At 37.6% G+C, this 20,249-nt stretch overlaps 1 protein-coding gene across 4 annotated transcripts in view; it reads left to right on the top strand.

Annotated features, from left to right (window-relative positions):
- gpm6bb (glycoprotein M6Bb) overlaps window positions 1-18,595 on the top strand; it is an 86,594-nt gene extending 67,999 nt beyond the window's left edge. For 3 of the 4 annotated variants that reach the window (XM_007891635.2, XM_007891633.2, XM_007891632.2), the window contains 6 exons: window positions 2,059-2,245; window positions 5,507-5,663; window positions 8,473-8,644; window positions 9,686-9,759; window positions 9,928-9,993; window positions 17,466-18,595. In XM_007891635.2, coding sequence (XP_007889826.1) covers window positions 2,059-2,245; window positions 5,507-5,663; window positions 8,473-8,644; window positions 9,686-9,759; window positions 9,928-9,993; window positions 17,466-17,618 — 809 coding nt within the window. In that variant the 3' untranslated portion in view covers window positions 17,619-18,595. Of the gene's footprint in view, window positions 1-2,058; window positions 2,246-5,506; window positions 5,664-8,472; window positions 8,645-9,685; window positions 9,760-9,927; window positions 9,994-11,188; window positions 14,384-17,465 lie in introns of those variants that run through there. The other variant, XM_007891631.2, reaches the window with a different exon arrangement.
- The last annotated feature ends 1,654 nt before the right edge of the window (window positions 18,596-20,249 follow it).

Here is a 20,249-nt window from a genome sequence, read left to right as displayed (position 1 = left end):
TACTGAACAAGGGAATCCTGTCTGATATATTTCCCCTCTTTAGCTGAGGTAGTGAGGGCAAGAGCACGAAGATCCACTTGACTGAGCAGGGATGCAGTACAGTCTAGAACCACAGGGTGCAATGTGCATTGGAAAATCTCCACCATTTTAGCATCAGAACTATTAATTAGCATGTTTCAACACTGCTTATTTTTCATAATGCAATATCTTCAGTTACAATGACAAGTTCATTGTGGTTAAATTATTCATATTTCTTTAAATCCTCCTGGCTTTGGGTGCAAGAAAATCAAGAATCGTGGTTAAGTTGGTTCCAGATACAGTATTTACAACAAACTGTTTGAGTTCTGAAGAACATGGTATAAAGAACTCCTTTAATAGTGTCCTGGCTGGGACACCATTTGCAGACAAAGGGAAATTTCCATGCGTTAGATGGATCTCTCAGTCTGGCACATGCAGAAACCCATCACCATGGCACTGGGCTGACCAAAAGAAAAGAAGCAGATTGTTTGCATCCTACCTAACAAATTTAATGCAGTGAATTCGGTTACATCAATACCATTTGTGATACAGATCACTGCAGCAGTACACTGGCAGTTAACCTCGACATGTGACAATCCAGAATCTTTGACAACATGGCTATTGTTATACAACATATGTGATATTTTTCCTGTCCAATTCTGACCCATTGTTCTGCATCCAGTCTGGCACAAGCTTATTTTGAGGAACAATGATGCTTCAGTATTTACAATCTCGACTGTTTCTGAGGACTTGTCTGATTAATCTATTTCAACACCTGGCTCCTGTTTTTCCCAAACTAAATGACAGCAGCAGCTTTCTTTATATTCAGTGCCACCAAGCTTACATTTCATGAATGGTGCCAAATCAGTTGCCAACTAGTCTACATATAAACTATAGTAAGTCTAATACATAGGGCTCATATTTGTAGAGGTAGAATTCAAGGAATATCCAAACAAGATTCTAACTACATAATGACAAATTGTACAAAACTAACATAAACTGCTTCAATGCTCTCTGGTTTCTTGCCTATGAATGTAATCGCCTGCAAAACACAGTTGAATCCCCTATCCAGTGAAGTTCTTTGGGAAGCCCTTCTGACGTAAAAGCTTCAGTACCAAATGTAGGGATTATTATTATTGAGGCTATGAGAATGCAACCTATAGATTATTATAATAATCTTGCATTTGATATAGTGCCTAGTTAAAACATTTCAAAAGCACTTCACAGACTTTTCTGTAAAACATAGTGACTGTGTATTTGTAGGCAAGCACAGCAGCCAATTTGCACACAGCAGTGCAAATTCAGAGAAACCTTGCTAACACTGTTGTTGGGATCCAAAAAATTTCAAACTGCATTCTAAATGAGCACCATAAACAGCTGTCGCCAGTGCTTCTGGGGGCATCACTACACAGAAAGTTAACTAGAAGCTCTTGCCAGATGTACAACCTAACCCACGGGCACTTTTCTCAAAATAATGGGATTTTCATGCTTTAATGTCACATTGACAGGGTCTATTACCTACCCATCTATAAGGGAGGCAGGACGACAATGAAAGGCATTATAACCAGGTTCCTTCATTAGTTACATTGGCAAGTTAATATTTAATTGTTTTTAAAAGTAATTTTTGGTTCCCTGGTGGCTGCCTAAAGTGTGTAACTAAACCAGAGGTACTATGTTAGATCCTGAAGTTCTCTTATAACTTGGGCTGCTACGGTTGGCTTAAACAACCTTGAGCTAGGATTATTATCTGGGAAAAGTTAGCCAGGGTAACTTTTATTCTGTATCCCCTGGCCCTTGCTAAAATGTGCATTTATGGATGGTCAGTGTTGGTGAAGGACATGATTATTATGTGGGGCAACGTCCCACAGTATAATGGTCTAAGGACATACAGTCTTGGCTCAAACGTGGTAAATGTTCTCTTAGTTGATAACATACCAGTATGTTTCAATACTGGTACCCTATCAAAAGTAGTTGCAAATGCTGGAATAATTTTAAGTGAAATATCTGTGTCTAAGAGATTTTCCCATTCTCTTGCCCTAGGTTGCTTTGAATGCTGCATCAAGTGCCTTGGAGGTGTTCCATATGCTTCGCTGGTGGCCACCATTCTGTGCTTCTCTGGGGTGGCACTGTTCTGTGGCTGTGGCCATGTGGCTCTAACAGGGACGGAGAAGATTGTGCAGACATACATCTCCACAAATTTCGGTGATCATGCCTTGCTGACAGACATGTGAGTATGTTGTATCTCTCCCACATGCTCTGCACTGCTGTTACACTCTGTGTCACACTGCATCAGACATGGGTTTGGTCAAGAAGGAACTCTGATGATTACTCCAAGTTCCATGGCTTTTTACATAAAAAAACAAATATAAGAGCACAACTATCCAACAAACCTTTATCCACCTTTTGGAGGCCAACTCATCCTTCTATCTAACACTCCTGTGTGGGTTTGAATCTGCTTTTCACATGGTATGGTAGTGTTATTTGTATCCAGTCTCTTAACCTCCAACATTCTCTCAGTAACCTAAACCAGTGCCCCTTGTGGCTGATTACGTTTGAAAGTACTTTTCTTATTCTTTGCTTAGATGCTTGTCTCTAAGGATCCTCTTAGAAGAAACAGTTTGCCAACATAGGCAGGCCATATGCACTTCCAGGGCAGTCATTTTCTCCTAAAAGCTTTAAAATAATACAAAAGGGTTAAATAAAGATGGGGAGAGGAAATTAAACCGATAAAACTCTGCATTAGAATTGTGAGCTGTGTATTACATGGAGAGTTAAATGATCTAGATTATCAGGCTGTAAATGCCACATTGGGAGGGTTTGGTGGGGGTGCGGGGTGGATCACAAGACTTTCTGAACTGTGACTAATTCGCACAATCAATATGCCATTGCTTTCTGTTGATACATTAAATTCATGTTTTTAAATTTATTCGTTATTTAAACATTTCTTTTAATTCCAAATCGAATGCCGATCTTTCCTATTGGAATTTACTATCACAATCCTTATCTTCCATTGCCATTGGTTTTGCTGACTTTTTCCATGTGGCGCTCACTCATGTGACAGGAAAGAGCCTGCAGTCTCCAATGTTGTGACACAATTGCAGGGTCACCAAGAAAGCTTCTTCATGGAAAAGTTTTTGTTTCATGGCAGAATAAGACCCCTGTGCGGGTTAGAACCTGCTTTTCACTTGAGACGGTAGTGTTCCTCACTTCAGTACGATCAGTTGAGAGTTTCATACCACTTGCACACTTGCTGTGCTTGCACGTGATTTTAGTTTGGTACTTTACATATGTGCTGTGGGTTTACTGCCACGTTTCAAACCTAGTCAAGAATTGAATGGAGTCCAGGAAATGCTTTGGGAAGTGGTTTAATGTTTTAAAGCTGCACTACCCTGCAATTTTGTTCCAAAAATAAATCCTTGACACACAAAAAAAATCCACTCAGTCTTAATTACTGAGATGAAGCAGGCAGCCGGATAACTGTGTAGCTAAGGCTCCCAGCTAAAGATTGGAGGAGTTTAAGTTTACCAAACTTGGTGAGCTAGCGTGCATGATTCTCTGCTGGTCATTAAGTTTAACAAAACAGTGTGATTCTCTAATGGGATGTTTGCATCATAAAACCAATTGGAATCTTGTACCACTCATCTGGGTAAATTCAGTAACTAGAAGACAAAAAGCAGGTGCCTGCTACAATTGGTAAATGTATGGACTATCAGGTGGATTCCTCTTGTATTACAATTACCAACTTATACTTAGATAGTGCTCTTCATGAACGATGGATTTCTTGAAGTACTTTGCAGAGGTGACAGACAACAGGGAGAGTAAAAACTTTAAGGACATTGACCAAAAGCACAGTCAATTCATTTTAAAGAGTTTTGGAAACTGGCAGATAAGAGCAAGATGCAAGAGCAAGATTTTGGGGGAAGATTTCCAGAAAGCGGGTCCGTGGAGACTGATGGCTCAATGATGGAAAGAGTGATGGAAATCCAGTTTGGACAGATAAAAATAAAAAGTTACATTTGCCTTTCACATCGGGAGGACATCCCAAAGCGCTGTTCAGTGTTTTAAAAATGTCCCTGAAAATTTTAGCTAAATCTAGTGAAATTGGAATGAAAGCTCCATTATAGTTAGAGACTTGCAATCCACTTTCCTCATTTTGGGGATCAATCTCACTACTAACATAGGGTGTTGGCAATTCCAGATAATGAGCTTCTCCCAAATGAGTGCTAGTGTTTGCAATGACGTCAAGGAGCAGAATTTCAAAGAATTTGCCTCTCCTCGGGGCTGCTTGTGGAACATACAGTGCTTGTGACTAAGTATTTTATCTTCAGGGTAGCAGGCCAACTGAAGACTATTCAAGAGATGATGCACAAAATGTAGCTATTTTTAAATCTGTTGTCCTCGACCTTTTATACTTTGTGAAGTTATTCATGTATGCGATTAATTTTTAAAAGCAAACAGGAATTAACATATTCCCTTCCATTGACCAGAGAATTGATCAGAGAGATTTTGCACAATAATCATTTTGTAAGGCAGCATGAGATGATTTTTTCAAATTCAATGCTCCTTGTTGAAGCGAGGGACATAGATTTAGCAAGAAAGTCCCCATGCTGAGAGAATGGAGATTTATCATCAAAGAAAAAGAAGTGCATTGCAAATCTGGAGGCATAGGAAAATTAATTCTGGAAAGAGTTGCGAGGATGTGGAATATGTTTACAGCAGGTAAGCACATGAATCAATCATGTAATTTAGCAGGGAAGTAGCCAGACACATGAAGTGGTACTTAAAAAAACAGTTGGAGGAGCGGTAGCATGCTTAACTCGTCCTTTCCTGCTTTATGCGTTTCATGACATCTCTTCTTGGGGCTTCTGGCTGTGTCATAAAAAGCACAAATAAGACTTGTATTTGATATACATTGTTGGTTCTGTTGGCAATGCTTTGATCCCGTTCTCTGTGTGCTCTCTGGTGTCCAGAGAGAGAATGTCATAAAGAATGTAAAAGTGTTTGCTTAAAACTGCGAGATCCATAACATTCATAGAGCTAGAGCTAGTGTGGTCATCGTCTCCTTACAACTCTCACCCAATTTGTGGGGAAATACCTGGTCTCCACTTGGCAGCTTGGAAGGGTGGTTGAAGCCGGGGCACTGGACTTATTTAAGAAGCAGCTTGAATGCTATGTTGGGAAGATGGTAGAGTTGCTATTTTGGAAGAGGGAGATCAAATGGGTCACAAGCCTTCTTCAGCTAAACCCATACTGTGACCTTTAACTAGACTTGGTGGAATGATTAAAATCAGGAGCTCTATCATATGGGAATTATGGTCACATTGTTTCCATTGTTCTGCAGTGCAGCAGATAGAGCAAATAGCCCTTAATTAAACACCCTGGCCCAGCAAGCTCAGTAAATGTACTAACAACCCGAAAAATCCCCCTTCCCAGATGAGTGAAAAACCCATGCAATGTTGTGTAAATGTCCCTGTTCTTTCCCCCACAGAATCCAGCTGATGCAGTACGTTATCTATGGAATTGCCTCTTTCTTCTTCCTGTATGGTATAATCCTCCTGGCAGAAGGGTTTTACACCACCAGCGCCGTGAAGGAAATTCATGGCGAGTTCAAAACGACTGCCTGTGGGCGATGCATCAGTGGAATGGTATGAATGATAAGCTGCATTGAATTACTTTGGACCAGTCTTACAGCCACTGCTGAAATTCTGTGACCACCAGACAGACAGAGCTGTCTGTTTTTGTAGACAGAGCTGTGTTCATTACAATTAAGGGCTCAGGAATATTCGACATCATTCAGATATTTCTACTTTACTGGCTAGTCATTATGAAGCACTTTTATAATTGTATTATAATTCTAGATATAGCCGTTCAAGAACAACAAATTGCATTTATGTAGTGTCTTTGAAGTCAGGAGGACGTTCCAAGGTGTTGGGAGATTTGAGGGTTTGCACCCAAGCTGGGGGTTGGATTCTGGAAGGATAGGGGCCAAGGGAGGTGTGTGGGAAAGATGACTGAAAGCACGGTCAAAGGGAAGGTCCTGAGATAGAACTTGAAGGAAGTGAGGGAAGGAGCGAGGCAAAAGGACTCCAGGATGGAGTTCCAGAGAGTGGGAGCAGATAGGCTGAACGCCCAATCACCAATGGTGGGAATGTGAAGCAGGCAGGTGCCTGCTGAGTGGAGTGTGCCTGCTGAGTTGTTGTTAAAAACAACAACCAACTTTCATTTATATTGTGCCCCATGTGGAATAGCATCTCAGAGTGCTTGACAGTCTGACGCTGAGCTGGAGGGAGAGGGCGGGGGGAGGTGACCGTAAGCATGATTAAAAAGGAAGGTCTTTAGGCAGGATTTGAAGGTGAGGAGGGAGGGATTGAAGGAGGGAGTTCCAGAGTTTTGAGGTATCGCTGGAGGATGTTGACCCCATGTCTGCGGATGACATCGGTGAGAGGGAGCATGTAGATAAGAAAAAGAAAGCGGCCAAGGATGGAATCTTGGGGTACTCCACAGGTGACAGGGCGGGAGCGGAGGAATAAACATTTGCCGAGATGTATTGTTGGTGGTTTTGTTAAATAGGACTCGTACCATGAGAGTGCGGCCCCACTAAGAAGGATGAGGGGGAAGAGGCAGTGGAGGAGGATGGCTTGATCGACTGTGTTGAAAGCAGCGGAGAGGTCCAGGATAACGAGGGGGCAGAGGGAGCCCCGGTCACAGAGAAAGAGGATTACACTTGTTACTTTAATGAGCGCTGACTTTGTACTGTGGGCAGGGCGAAAACCAGACTGGAGGGGTTCTAGTAGGGAGAGGAAGAAGAGGTGTGAGCAAAGTTGATTTGCCACGATGTGTTCCAACACTTTGGCCAGGAAGGGCATGTTTGAGATGGGTCTGAAGTTTGTGAGGTTAGAGGGATTAAGGGTAGGTTTCTTAGGCTGAGGAGTGATGATAGCAGGCAGATTGATAGGATTTAAGACGGTTGCAGAGGCAGGCTAAAGTGAGGATGAATTCACTAAATAGACAGAAAGAAAAAACAGGTCAACACAGTACGTTTGGGATGAGAGGGCAAGGGGAAAGAATAGCAAGAGTAATTTTGATTGTTTCACCTTAAAATGCAAGATAGTACAGAATGTGGAAAAGAAATAGCAGTGAATGGAGTCCACATTGCAACCAAAAGTTAACTAAAATACAACCAAATGCACACTACAATGAAGCAAGACATAATGGGGCAGCGCTGAATCAGTCTTCCTAAATCACAAAGCCCGCTCATGCTGATCAAATTTGTATTTGTGTTCTGAACAGTTAGTAGCTGGGGAAAAAAATCTTTTATAAACTGACATCCCATTCATTGGCAGGTTGTACTTACCCATTTTGAATACTGCCAAGGGCTCTCATATGTTGGATTCTAATGGAGTGCCTAATGGGAGAACTATATCACTGATCCTCAACTAGCACTGGTCAGATCCCACACACATCAAGCATTTACACATAGAACCCTAGCTCACTGAGTGCTCATTCTTAAAGTAAGTACTGTGAAAGTCACTCTAATTGTTACAGGAGCATTGTGCCTCTGGCTAATGTACTTCTGGAGGTTCATTAGCTACTTACTGTTCATTAGACCACACAATGAGCTGCTTATACAGAGACCGAGTGTCAAAGTGCAGGTTTTCTATTTTCTGATCAGTGCTACAAAGTTAATTATCACTACTCTTGAAATAATACGCTTCTAACAATTACAATGCAATGAGGTATAAGGTTCGTCTCTTGCAGGGAGCCCCGTGTAGATCACACCAACTCATGAGTACTTTGCTCTGAGATTTTTTTGGATTAGAGACAAGATCTTATAATAATAAAATATTATGTTTTATATAATATAATACTTGATGCAACTTATCATCAAGCATCTCTAAGCGCTTCGCAGAGATATTTAAGTGTAGGATTGTATATTTGTAGGTGAACGCAATAGCCAATTTGCACACAGCAATATCCCACAAATAGCTATGAAATGAATAACCAATTTTTTATCTGGGAAATTGTTAGCCAGAATACCGGGAGAAATGCCTTTCTCTTTTTGAATAGTGCCATGTGATCTTTTAACATCCACCTGAACTGGCCTTGGGTCTCACAGCTCATCTGAAGAATGGACTTGTGAGTTGATGTGACATACATAGGGTTCTCTGCATGAGGTGGAGGAGGCCATTATGTCCTAAGGCACTTTTCCTATCGCTTAATTGAACGAACGCTCAATAATGTGAGAATTCATTCTGTCATAGTTCCAAGTGGCATAAATTAATAGCCAGCCGTTATACAATACATCTGTTTATAAAACAGCTCTTTCGCATTACCATTTCGGAGAGACATCTAATTTAAGTACGGTCTGCTCGTGTCGATTTTGTGTACCTACTATGTTATTGATTTGTTTAATGTCTCGCTGACCTCGGATTCATTGTTTCAATTCCTCTGCAGTTTGTCTTTCTGACCTACGTGCTGGGAGTGGCTTGGCTTGGAGTATTCGGCTTCTCTGCTGTGCCAGTCTTTATGTACTACAATATGTGGTCAGCCTGTCAGACGATCAACTTCCAGTCAGTGAACCTGACGACACCCATTGACCAGATCTGTGTGGACATCCGGCAGTACGGTACAGTGCTCTCCAATCTAACATTCACCACCTTCATTCTGTGTGGTTATTCACCGATTGTTCGAGGTGTAATACACCGTTACAAATGAAGTGACATTTATGTGCTTGTTTGTGAGACTTTATAGTGCATAAAATGGCTGACGCATTCGCCAACAAATACACATTCACTGTGTTAACTGTAAAACGCCTAGAGACATTTTGAGGTTAATAAACCTTTTCAAATGGAAGGATTATTATCTTAAAAAAAAGCTGGAGTATGAAACAGTGAGAGAGTGCAATTTGTCTGCTGCCTTTCTCCTCTGTTCATGCCTTTCTTGGGATAAGTGGTCCTAAATATATTGCCTCCATTGAGCCCCATTCAGGGTAATGTTCTGACAACAGACCAAAGTATCGGGCACCAGATATTACGACGAGCTAACAAAATGTCCCGCTATGCAATGCATATCATGGGTCACCCTGGGCCCTGGTGATATCTCATACGAGTGGGGTGGCCTCCAATAACAGATGTGACTTGGGTTCTATCCAAACACAACTTTTGACTCTCACTGAAAACCTTTTCCCACTTTGTCTCTGGATCCTCTTGTTAACTGTTTGGTCTCTATGTGTTCTTAATTCTGAATGTTTTTTTTAACCATTCATTTTTAATTTTAAATACTCACTTTGATACTGCAGAAATTTTAGAAGATGTGTTAAGACCATAATCAACTTGAGTGTTTTTCATATATCTCTCACGATTTTTAGTGGTCTTTATTTCCTGCATTTTGGCCACAGATTCTGATTTCCTGCGTCCGTCCCAAACAAAGCATTGTATTGTTGCTTATTATAGACCAAACTTACTTTTTGTCATTTTAACAATGTTTTTTTAAAAAAATAATTAGGGTTAGGGTTACAACATAGACCAATCAAATGTGCTTTGCAAATATCTTTTATTTTACCATACATTGATAACATCAGGGAGGAGATTCATTGTACTATGTGAACATCGTCAGATTTTAACCTTGTTTTTTCAATGATTTGACTGATTTGTTTTTATCTCACCAGGTATTGTACCCTGGAATGCTTCACCCGGAAAGGCCTGTGGCTCGTTCCTAGCTAGTATCTGCGGGACACCAGAGGTAACTTCATTGGAAAGCGTTGCTATATTTGAGGAATTCTATGCACATTCAAAATAGATTGAAAATACCAGTAGCTTTGAAATATTTCTCCTAAAAGGAAATTGATTACTTTTTTAAAAAAAAACGTGTAGCTTGGAATATCTTACTCATTTTTGTCTCTTTTTTCAGTTTGATTTGTCCTATCATCTGTTCATCGTGGCTTGTGCGGGAGCTGGTGCTACTGTCATTGCACTGGTGAGTGATGTGTAGTCCAATTAGACCGTGTGGGGGGGGAGCACAATATACATAAAAAGTTGCAAATTGCTAGACGTACCCCCAGCAACTAGATGCCCATCACCCCCGACCCACAAGAACTGTGATCTGACGTGCCCAGAAGGAGATTAGATCAGAGAGGAGTTCCCACAGGTCAGTATGGGGCACACATGGTTACTGGCAAGAGATGTTATTTGTAATTTCCTGTTATGAATATTATTTTTCGACCCAGAATTTGCCACTGCAGCCTGGAGGCATCAATCTCAAGAACCACTGCACAGAGCATTCTTTGTAGTGATGCCATTTTCAATCACTGCTTTCAGTAAAGTATAATTTTTTAAAAGGGCCAGTCAGAACTCTACTCCTTATAAGACTCCAAATACTACTTTCAGGGAGAGAGTAGGAAGAGGTTATGTTTAACCTTTTTAAAATCTGAATAAATGGGATCAATTTTATGCAGGAGGAGGTAACAAAGGAGCAACATTATGAAAATAATGACTGTTACAGATGGTACCTAAACAACAAAAAACCTGTTTCACATATTTCCCTCTAATTTAGTAGTTTTGTTTGGTAGTTTTATTAAACTTTCCATGGTGAGGCTAATCTATATCATCCTTAGCTCAGGCAAGCCAATTCCACTCAGTAGAAGGGGTTGGCTGGTGCATTCCACTGGTGTGGGAAGGGACCCACCAGATCCTCTTCTGTGCCATCCTCTATCTCACATCACAGCCAGCCTGGCTAACTGGCTAACCCACCAAGCTTTCACTTTGGAAGAAGCCAGTGTGAGATTGAGGTCCAACCCGTCAGTATTCCAGGGTGCCAGAGTCGTAACCACGAGGCATTAAAAGATTATTTGAGACCTGTTTGAGGGCAGATGTTTTAAGACTTAACAGCGGGACTTGGGACTAGCAAAATAATGAGTCCATGGAGCACATTTGAATTACATTTGCAGCTACTGATTCCCAAGAAAAGTAGGTTTGGGGTACAACAGCCTTTCTTTTTAATTTTCAGGCTTAGTAATTAAATGGTTTCAATGGCAAAATTTTCAATGTGAATTGAAGTTTTTTTTTTGCCATCAAATTAGTGTTGCGATCAGTGCCGTGGATTTGCAGGGGAATGCCTGGGCTGTCAGTGCCAACAGTGTCTCTTACCACTTTATTCTGTTTTCTTCTACCAGCTCATCTACATGATGGCTACCACATATAACTATGCTGTTTTGAAGTTTAAGAGTCGAGAAGACTGCTGCACAAAATTCTAGAGTTGCTATAGAAGCATTATACAGAGCTCTACCAGCTGCACTGAGTAGCTTGAACTACCACTGACACCATGGACTAAAACACAACTTATTAATCTACATTTTGAAACAAATAACTTGTAAATAGCACAAGAAAGCATCATATATTGTAGTATCAACACACTTAACAGTACTATTTTAGTATATAATTTGAAATAACATGACCAGCATTAAGGTACACAATCTGGCTATTATTTTTTGTGTGAAGGAGTCAAATAGATGTTCAATCACAAGAATCAGTGGCTCAGTCATGAGAAGCAAATTAAATAGCTTTTCTTGTCATTCACAGCCCAAAGCTGTCCAACAGAGAGCTTGTTGTTAATTCTAACACCAGATGTAAAATCCGATGTTTAATAAACTCCTAGGCACTCACATAGCCAAAAGGCCAACAATAAGGCTCCCTGGATGATTTAAAAAGTCTTAAAAAATTAATAGAAGGATAAAATCTATATGAAAATCAGGAATATGAGGAACTATATAGCAGTCCAATGCAACTCAGATTAAAAGGTGATACAATTAATTCTATTTCACAGAGATGAAAGATATTGAGCCCTTTAAATTATTTTACCCTGGAAGTTTATTTACAAACCTTTGGTCATGAATACTTGGGATGCAAAATGCCTTATGCGTCTAATTAGAGGGCCATTATCGATCTGTGATAAAGGGCTGAATGGTCATGTTAGTATACGTGATATACAGTGACAATGTGTGCTAACACAGCTGCATATGCCCAGTCATCGCACATCATCAATCTAACTACTTAGAGACACTAAGGAATTTATTTGCTGAAAGACCTTGCATATCTTTCAGCAATAGACAAAGAAAGATCTATTCAGTGTGTCAATTATATAGCTGGTTTCAATAATGTGCCCATTGAAGGTAAAAAACAGATTTTTAAAAAAAACCTAGTGATTGATGTCACTATTTTATTATTTTAAATAAAGACAGACCACATATTGCGTTTGAAAACTTTTGAGCTAACAATCTGCCTAAAAGAATTGGTACAGTATTCATAAGAGGTACGATTGCAACAAAAGCAGGTTTGAGAATCACAGGTAAAGAAAATCAAGTCCAGAAAGTTGATTCCTCGCCCTTAACTATAATAGAAGCTTATTATAAAAAAAATGTTCCCAAATAAACTCAAGATCCATTTCAGTTAATCCAGGTGCTCAATTCTCACTCAAAACACTTTGCTGGTCCTTCATCAATCCTGAGAACTGTTTGGTTCGTAGGAATTGGTTTACTTGGCCACTGAAATGTCATGTTGAATGTACGCAGGAATTAACTTACTTTTTAAATTAATTAATTGTAATTAAAATATCTGTTAATATTCGTACAGAACAAATTCCTGGACATGCTGTTTTGTAAAATTAATTCCTCTACACTAATTCCCCGATTACTTGAAATCACATACCACCATTCCTTAAAGTAGCTTATTTTAATTAATTTGGTATTCATGTCAGTAAGCATAGTGCAAAGGCGGTTGACTGAAAATTATTTTCCTCTCAAGCGAATGAAAGGCAATTACTAGTCCAAATGCACTTTGAATTCTTAACTATTTGTTGGTTTCAAACAGTAAGAAGTTAAAGTTTAACAATGATCCTGAGTAAATTTCCCGTCACCCTAGTTCAAACCTTAAACCGGAAATTGCAGGAAATGCACAGCAAACTAATCAACATTTGTCTATTCTGGATTTTCAACATTTTCCGCTTTATATTTCCAACATTCAGTTTTTTTGTAAATCTTTCAAACCTTGCTATTACTCATAGGCTTACTTTATTATTGGCGGGGGCTACAAACCAAGGTTAATTGTACCCAATTTGTGCCTTGGTGCTAAGTAGCTCGTTGACTATTTTTTGTTGATAGAGTTAGTGTTCAAAAGCATCTGTGCATTGTAGGTAAATTCAGCTCAGTACCGCTTTGTTTTATCAGGTTTTAGGATACATTGGGGAGTAATACTGTATCTGTAAATAGTACACAGGGAGTCATGAATTTACAATCTATAAAACTATAATCTATAATTTAAATAAACTGTTTCGACTTTCATTCTTGTCAACTCAATTTACTAAGCATTACATTTTCAGTTTTTAAATCTATACAGTATTTGTGTCATAGTATCTTAACAACATTTGTTTTAATTTTGATAATCAAAAAAATACTATTACTGAGTAGTTCCTGAGCATCAGTAATGTAACCATCAGCGTTCCTCTAAGGAATCACAGCAGTAACTGCATGTAAGATAAATTAGATTTGTATAAGTAGTAATTACAAATTATCATAAACTCATTCTGAAGGATATAGTTGTAAATGTTTGTCTCTGTGCTATGGAAATAGAGCAGTAAGACTAAATTGATGCTTAAATGCCTTTTTTTTAAAGAACTGCAAACATGAACAATTGATCTAGAAGATAAACCATATAATAAGATCTAAAAATGGTTGAACTTGGTATAAGAACAGTTTAATCAAAATGTGTATATGATATTTCTTTTTTTAGGTAATGTTGACAACAAAAAATAAATTGGCAAAATGATTTGATTGTGAGAAACGGACTCCTTAAATGGTCAACTTTTGTATCTTAAGCATGGCATATAATGTTTTTAGATTGTTGCAACACAAATGATGACAACTAGATAGATTTGGTTCTAAAATTGATTTGGGATGTTCTTTTTTCACAAAGGAAGTTTCTCTTGTGAAATTGAGGAAATGGTATCAGTTTAAACTGAGATTTAATGAAAAAGGGAACCAGTGACTGCATTTAACACTAACGACAATTTTGCCCCATAGTTACATTGTGATGGCAGCAAAGGATTAAATAATTGTATTGTGTTAATTAAGGGTAATACTTGCCTTTGCCTTTTTTAAAAATCTTCAATTGTGCCATTATAATATTTGTTAACCTCAAGACTGCATGCTTTTTTGCTTGTTTTTTTTAGTCGCCTTTTGTTAAAAAGTTCCCACATTTCAGCATTATTTAATTTTCTTAATACAGTATTTGAAATTGTATGTATAGACAATTTATTGACTCTGAGTCATTTTTTTCTTCATATACTCAAAATAAACATGCTCTCTTTACAAAAATGCTGCCTTTTTGTGATTCTCATCATTATTCAGTGCAGTTGTGCTTTGAGGAATTAGTTTTCTTATGATTTAGGTTTGTTCTCTGCATATTCCCATCTTTTTCAGTGGGGTGGGGGTTAGACCAATAGATCTCTTGACTGCTCCTGTCAATTCTGTTTCACCAGAACCAAAAGATGAACTGCAGCACAGAAATGCTTATGCCCATTTTAACTCTACACCATATTTCAACATAGTGCATTTACAGTGGCACAACAAAACTAGCTCGTTGAGGATAATTAATTTTTGGAATGGAGTTTCAGTATAGGCTCATTGAATGAGAATCTATTTAATCCATACAGCTAGGTCTATCAAAGCTGCTTGGATTTCACAATTTTATTCATGAAAATATTGCTTCCAGTGAAAATCTAATGCGCAGGAAATTCTCAAGCATTTTGAGCTTTACGATTGTTCAGGGCTTTCTCCTTTCAATACCAGACTTTTACGATGCTGGACAATAATCTCAGTCCAAGTTAGTTTGAAAAGTCAAAATATAGAGTAAGATATATATTGTATATAGGGCTATTATCTTCTTTTAGTAAATTTACTGACTTTTTGGTGGTGTCTATTATTCTCTACTCAATGTGTTCTTCACTGCTGAGTAAATTTAACAAGATGAGAAATTTCTAATCCTGTTTCTAGAATATCGTGTTTCAGGAATAAGATGGTTCATCTTAACTGGTTTCTAGAAGGTTGTGTTATTATTAAAGCAAGGCTATTACCAATCTGAGAAATGTCGCCTCACTTTAGTTTGAATAGTGAACTGTATCCTTATTAAAACACTGCAGTTGCCGATCCTAGTTCACTTGCTCAGTGGCAGGAGGCAAAGTGGACTTCATACATACATAATCAATTGGTTCTCTAATCTTTTGCTTAGTTACGTACAATATACTAACCAGATAAAAGCTTACGGGTCAGGTATCCTGCATTACCTTGCTTTGGTCAGGTTAGAGATAGCTATGTTTAGGATTCTAAATTATTGTGTCAATGAGATGTCTTCATGAGCCATGAGTCACAAAAATACGCTACATTTTGAGGTGACAATATTACTCTTTGTCACTGATTCATTCATCAGAAACATTAATTATATAATTGGCTGTTAAGTTTACAATATCTTGTGACGTATTGGCTATAACATTAGAAAATATATCTTTGGTGTCTTTACAAGACTCGTGCCACTACAGGATCTTATTCAAATGGTCTTCTATCTAATCTTCACTGCTCAATTGTGGTCTCACGAAGGGCAATATTGTTCTTGCAACTGTTCTTTTGCAACAGCTGATTTCTCCTCTTGCTCCCAGCCTTTCTCCTACCGTGTTCCTCTGATTTTTTAAATCTATTTCATCCTGGTATCATCTTCTCTTTATGCAGTTCTCTGATGTATCTATAGCTCAAATGAATGCAGTCAAAGCCTAAAACATAATGGTGGACTGCAGAACCAAATGAATTCATTGCTAACTATACCTCCTCTCTTGTAACAAGCAATCTATTAGAAAAAATATATATATGAAACATACAAATTATTTTGAGTGACATAAATTCAAAGCATTCTGGAAAGTAGGGAATTAACCATTTACAAAGCACCTGAGAAATCAACACCCACCTCCTCAATAAGTTTAATTCTTTAATTCACTTGCTTCCTAACATAAATGGTACAGGATGTGATCTGTATCAAATATCTTGTATCTTTGAAAAGTGGAGCATAATTGAATGTCTATTCCAAATGCTGATTACTAACTTAACCCTCTGATAACTGTAGTACTTTTACTAAAATTTCGCCTTGGGATGCCTTTCCTTCATCGCCTTGGGATGTCCTCCCGACGTGAAAGGCGCTATACAAATGTAATTTTGTTGTTGTTGTAAAATGAATTCTGGAAACAAGATTGCAATTTTACAATGATTTTTCCTGATTAAGGATGGACTGGACCAATGTGTTTTTTTCCCCAAGTGCAGATTGAATTCACTGTTAGGAGTGCAGACCTTTTCTTCCCTCTTCCCCTTTTATTTTGTTAAATCTTTTATAATTTTGTTTGGAGAATATATTGAATATAGAAAGGAGTTTTTGATTGTGCTTATTTTTCAAAACTTTGAAACAATGGTAGTTTTGAAAGCTGCAAAGGTTGTTCAGTATTCAAAAGGAATTTTAATACAAACTTCAGCCTTGAAAGTTGAGAGTTACTGCTTCAGTAGAGCAGAAATACTTATGCATTGCAGTTAGCATTTGAGAAGCAATCAGAATACATTTACATTTTCTGTGTGCGTTTAGTAAATTAACTTTTAAAAAAGGAAATTATGGGAAATGCAATTAAAAATCTGGTAAAATGTGAGTTTCTAGCTGTCCAGCAGTAATTACTTTTTTGGCATTTTAATTTGTTCATTTTACCTCAAGGTACCTTAAAGACTCAGGCCTAGACTTTATGACCTAGTCTTTCTGAATTGCGGTAATTATTTTTGGAACATTACAATGTAACTACTGGGGCAACAGTTAGTGTCACTGACTTGATTCAAGTACTATTCATGGTTCTCACAGCACTTTTTTGTTATCTAGTTGTATTTTCAAATGCAGCGCTGTCTAAACTGCATAAATTTACATTTTAATTTGACTTCAGGATCTTTTTACCCATATTTTTTTATCTAAAGTAACCAGAATTCTGATTTCTTAAAGTGTAGAAATATATACTGTTACATTAAAAAAACTGCAATAAAATTGAAAAACTATTCTTAAAACAGACATGATTTGAATTAAAGACTCGGTTTACAAATTAGGTTTTGCAGGAAGCGGAATACACGGAAATGCTATTTATTCCATTGGCATCACTGACATAGTAGACTGTGTTTCATGATTTGCTTCCATTGTGTTGTTTGCTGTGTCTTTGTGATTCCAAATGACATCTGGGTTATTTCACTGCTGCCTCAGGATGGCAGTCTGTGATATTTCCTTTTATTATAATCTTATTTTAATTAACAGAGCCGGAGTAGTCTGACTAGCAGCATGCTGTACAACTTGACATGCTTACTAGCCATCCTCCTCACCCTTCTCTTCCAGATCCATTTCCTCATGATTCAGTCTGCAAACTGGGCATATTTGAAGGACGCATGCAAAATGCAAATATACCAGGATCTCAAAACGAAAGAAGAGCAGGAACTCCATGATATCCATGCGTCTCGATCAAAAGAACGACTGAATTCTTACACATGAGAAAGTTGCAGTCTAACATTTATCAAGAGAGCCATTCAACAGAAAACCTAGCAGCTGTGACAAATCAATAGACTGCTGTACAGTACATATATGGGTCTACTAACAGCCAGATGTACACGTGTTAAGTACCAAAACTGAAAACCTTAAGCAAATTAGTTCCTGTATTACGGTTTCTCAATTTCTAATAGACTACAAAAAAGTGGCCAATTTAGCAGAAAATTGAAGTTTTTTTCTCTGAATTATAATTGGAGAGAAACCCTCCACTCCATCATTTTAGTAATCATTAATTCATTAACCTTTCTACCCAATTGTTTTTCCATTTTGGGTGGACACGTGCAGTGCATATTATAAATAAAGCAAGTCAATGACAAGCACCAAAAAAACTCCTAAGGAAATTATTATTGCTCATGAGTACAGAAACACAATAAAGATAAGCTGTGGAATCCAAGCAGCGTATTTCCACATGTGTTCTGTCTTCTAATGGGGGCATTTTCCATATACAGTAATATTGGATACATTACAGTAGATCATGGCCTTCATTTTGTAATTTCAATAATCTTACAAAGTCAAATGATTTTAGTTAGTTTAACCATATCTGCTTTTTTATATGCCAGCCTGAAATGGGTACTTGCAGTGTTGCTCATGTGCAAATAGTAAATACTATATGTTAAGCATTCTTTCATCACTATATAGTTTAATTTTAGTCTAGTAATCTTAGTCTAGTTGCTATCTTTAAAGTTAACTGTAAACAACTATTACACAGTGGTAATGCCTGTTTAATAGACAGATTGATAATTTGATTAATTAAACTGAGATTTCAAGAGACAGTGTAAACCTTTCCTTTGTTCTGTTGAAATCCAAATTTCAAACAGAACACGTCAGTTGCTGACTTTTAAGTATCACTTCTGTTCCTTTATTAAATATAGTTATAAAACATAAAATATGCAAGTGGTTTATAGAATTTTTAAAACATAATAGTATGGTTACAACAGCAGTTTATTTTGGGGGAAAATGCTGCAATAAATCCTTTACACAGTATTAAGCTAATGTCAGTAACAAAAGAACTGCAAAATCCATTATTTTTATGTTCCATTTTATAATTAAACATTTTAGTATGCATTAAGCCAAAACTGTAACTATACCTAAAACCACTTCAAGTCATATATGAGAGCTAGATTAGCGGTGGTTGTGTTTCAACTACATTTGTGTGGAACAATTTTTAAAAAAACTAGTTATGTACTGGTTAGATTTGAAAGTCAAATAAAATCTATTCCTTGTCGAGTCAAGATGTTAGAGTATTCCAATTGTGCATCTAGAAGCATGTTAATAAGTTCTTTTCTAAGATAATAAATAACTAATGCATTATGATGGACAGAGCTTGTACGTATATCTATTAAATAGTTTCTTTTGACTAAAATAATAGATTTTGTGGCTATAACTGAATGTTCCACCGTTTCTGTGCTGTTTGTTTGAGTAAAAAATACATTTCATGTGATGAAAGTGTACTGGTAAGCATAATCTTCTGTAATTTACCACTTTTATAACAACTTAGTAAACAGTTAATATTTTCTATTATATGTGCCAGTAGATTCCTGTAGTTCCATTTAAATGATTAATAAATCATTGCAACTAGAATAATTAATGTGTACACTTGCATTGCCAACATCAAAAATATCAATTGGCACTGCAAGTTTTTTTTTAATTCAACTTAGGTTTCTTTCACTTTTCACTTTCTGCTAACTTTGTCTTTTTATCTTTTAAATCATCTTAAATTAATTGCTCTCTCCTGTTTTTTTTCCCTTTTATTTTCCTGCTGTCCACTCTGCTTTCCATCAGGTTCATTCCTATGTTTTTAACAAAATATTCTACAAAGGCTGGATTATATTGGAAAATGGCCAAATTCAGAACAAAAAGTAAGACTGGGAAGGTGGTGCTTTTAAACCCTCTTAACCAGTATAAAGTTAAAGAAATGACCGTCCATTTTCAGTTTTACATGCTTTTCACTTACACTACAGAACCAACTTAATCACACAACTAACATTTAAAAAATTAAATATCAGGAGTATTCAGTGTGCAACATTTAATAATATCAGGATATTTTTAAAAACTTGAAATAGGACCAACAAATCTTGCCACTGACTGGATATGGACACACTGGATTATCAATGTACTGTCTAACATTTATTAAGTAGTTATGTTGAAGCAGCAAAAGGTAACTTAATACATCAAAATGCTTAGGTGGAATTTCAACAACTTGTATTTATATAGAGTAACCCCCCTCCTCCAGTTTACTGTACTCCGACTATTAGGAATTCATACCTAGCCCATTTGGGCCTGAAATGGAAAATGTACGCAGGTAGGCTCCCGGCAGCCCACTCTCCTGGCTCTGCCTCCGCCTCATCATCCTGACTAGCCTTCAGTGGCCAAAGATATCGACTTCAACTCAGTTTGAATCTCACAATCAAAAAAAGCTTATTCACAATCCTCTGTTTGCGGGATTTAAATAATTATAATGTCCCACTGGAAAAACCTGGTAAATGCCAACACTGCCATTGAAATGAAACTCAGCCAGATATTCTGGCTCTCCAGATCAGATCTCCCCCCCACTCCATAAGTCCAGCTAGCCGAGGT

This window comes from Callorhinchus milii, unplaced genomic scaffold (genome assembly GCF_018977255.1).
Source record: "Callorhinchus milii isolate IMCB2004 unplaced genomic scaffold, IMCB_Cmil_1.0 Scaffold4, whole genome shotgun sequence".
In the NCBI taxonomy this organism is placed as follows: Eukaryota; Metazoa; Chordata; class Chondrichthyes; order Chimaeriformes; family Callorhinchidae; genus Callorhinchus; species Callorhinchus milii.
This window is presented reverse-complemented; position numbering and strand designations above follow the sequence as displayed.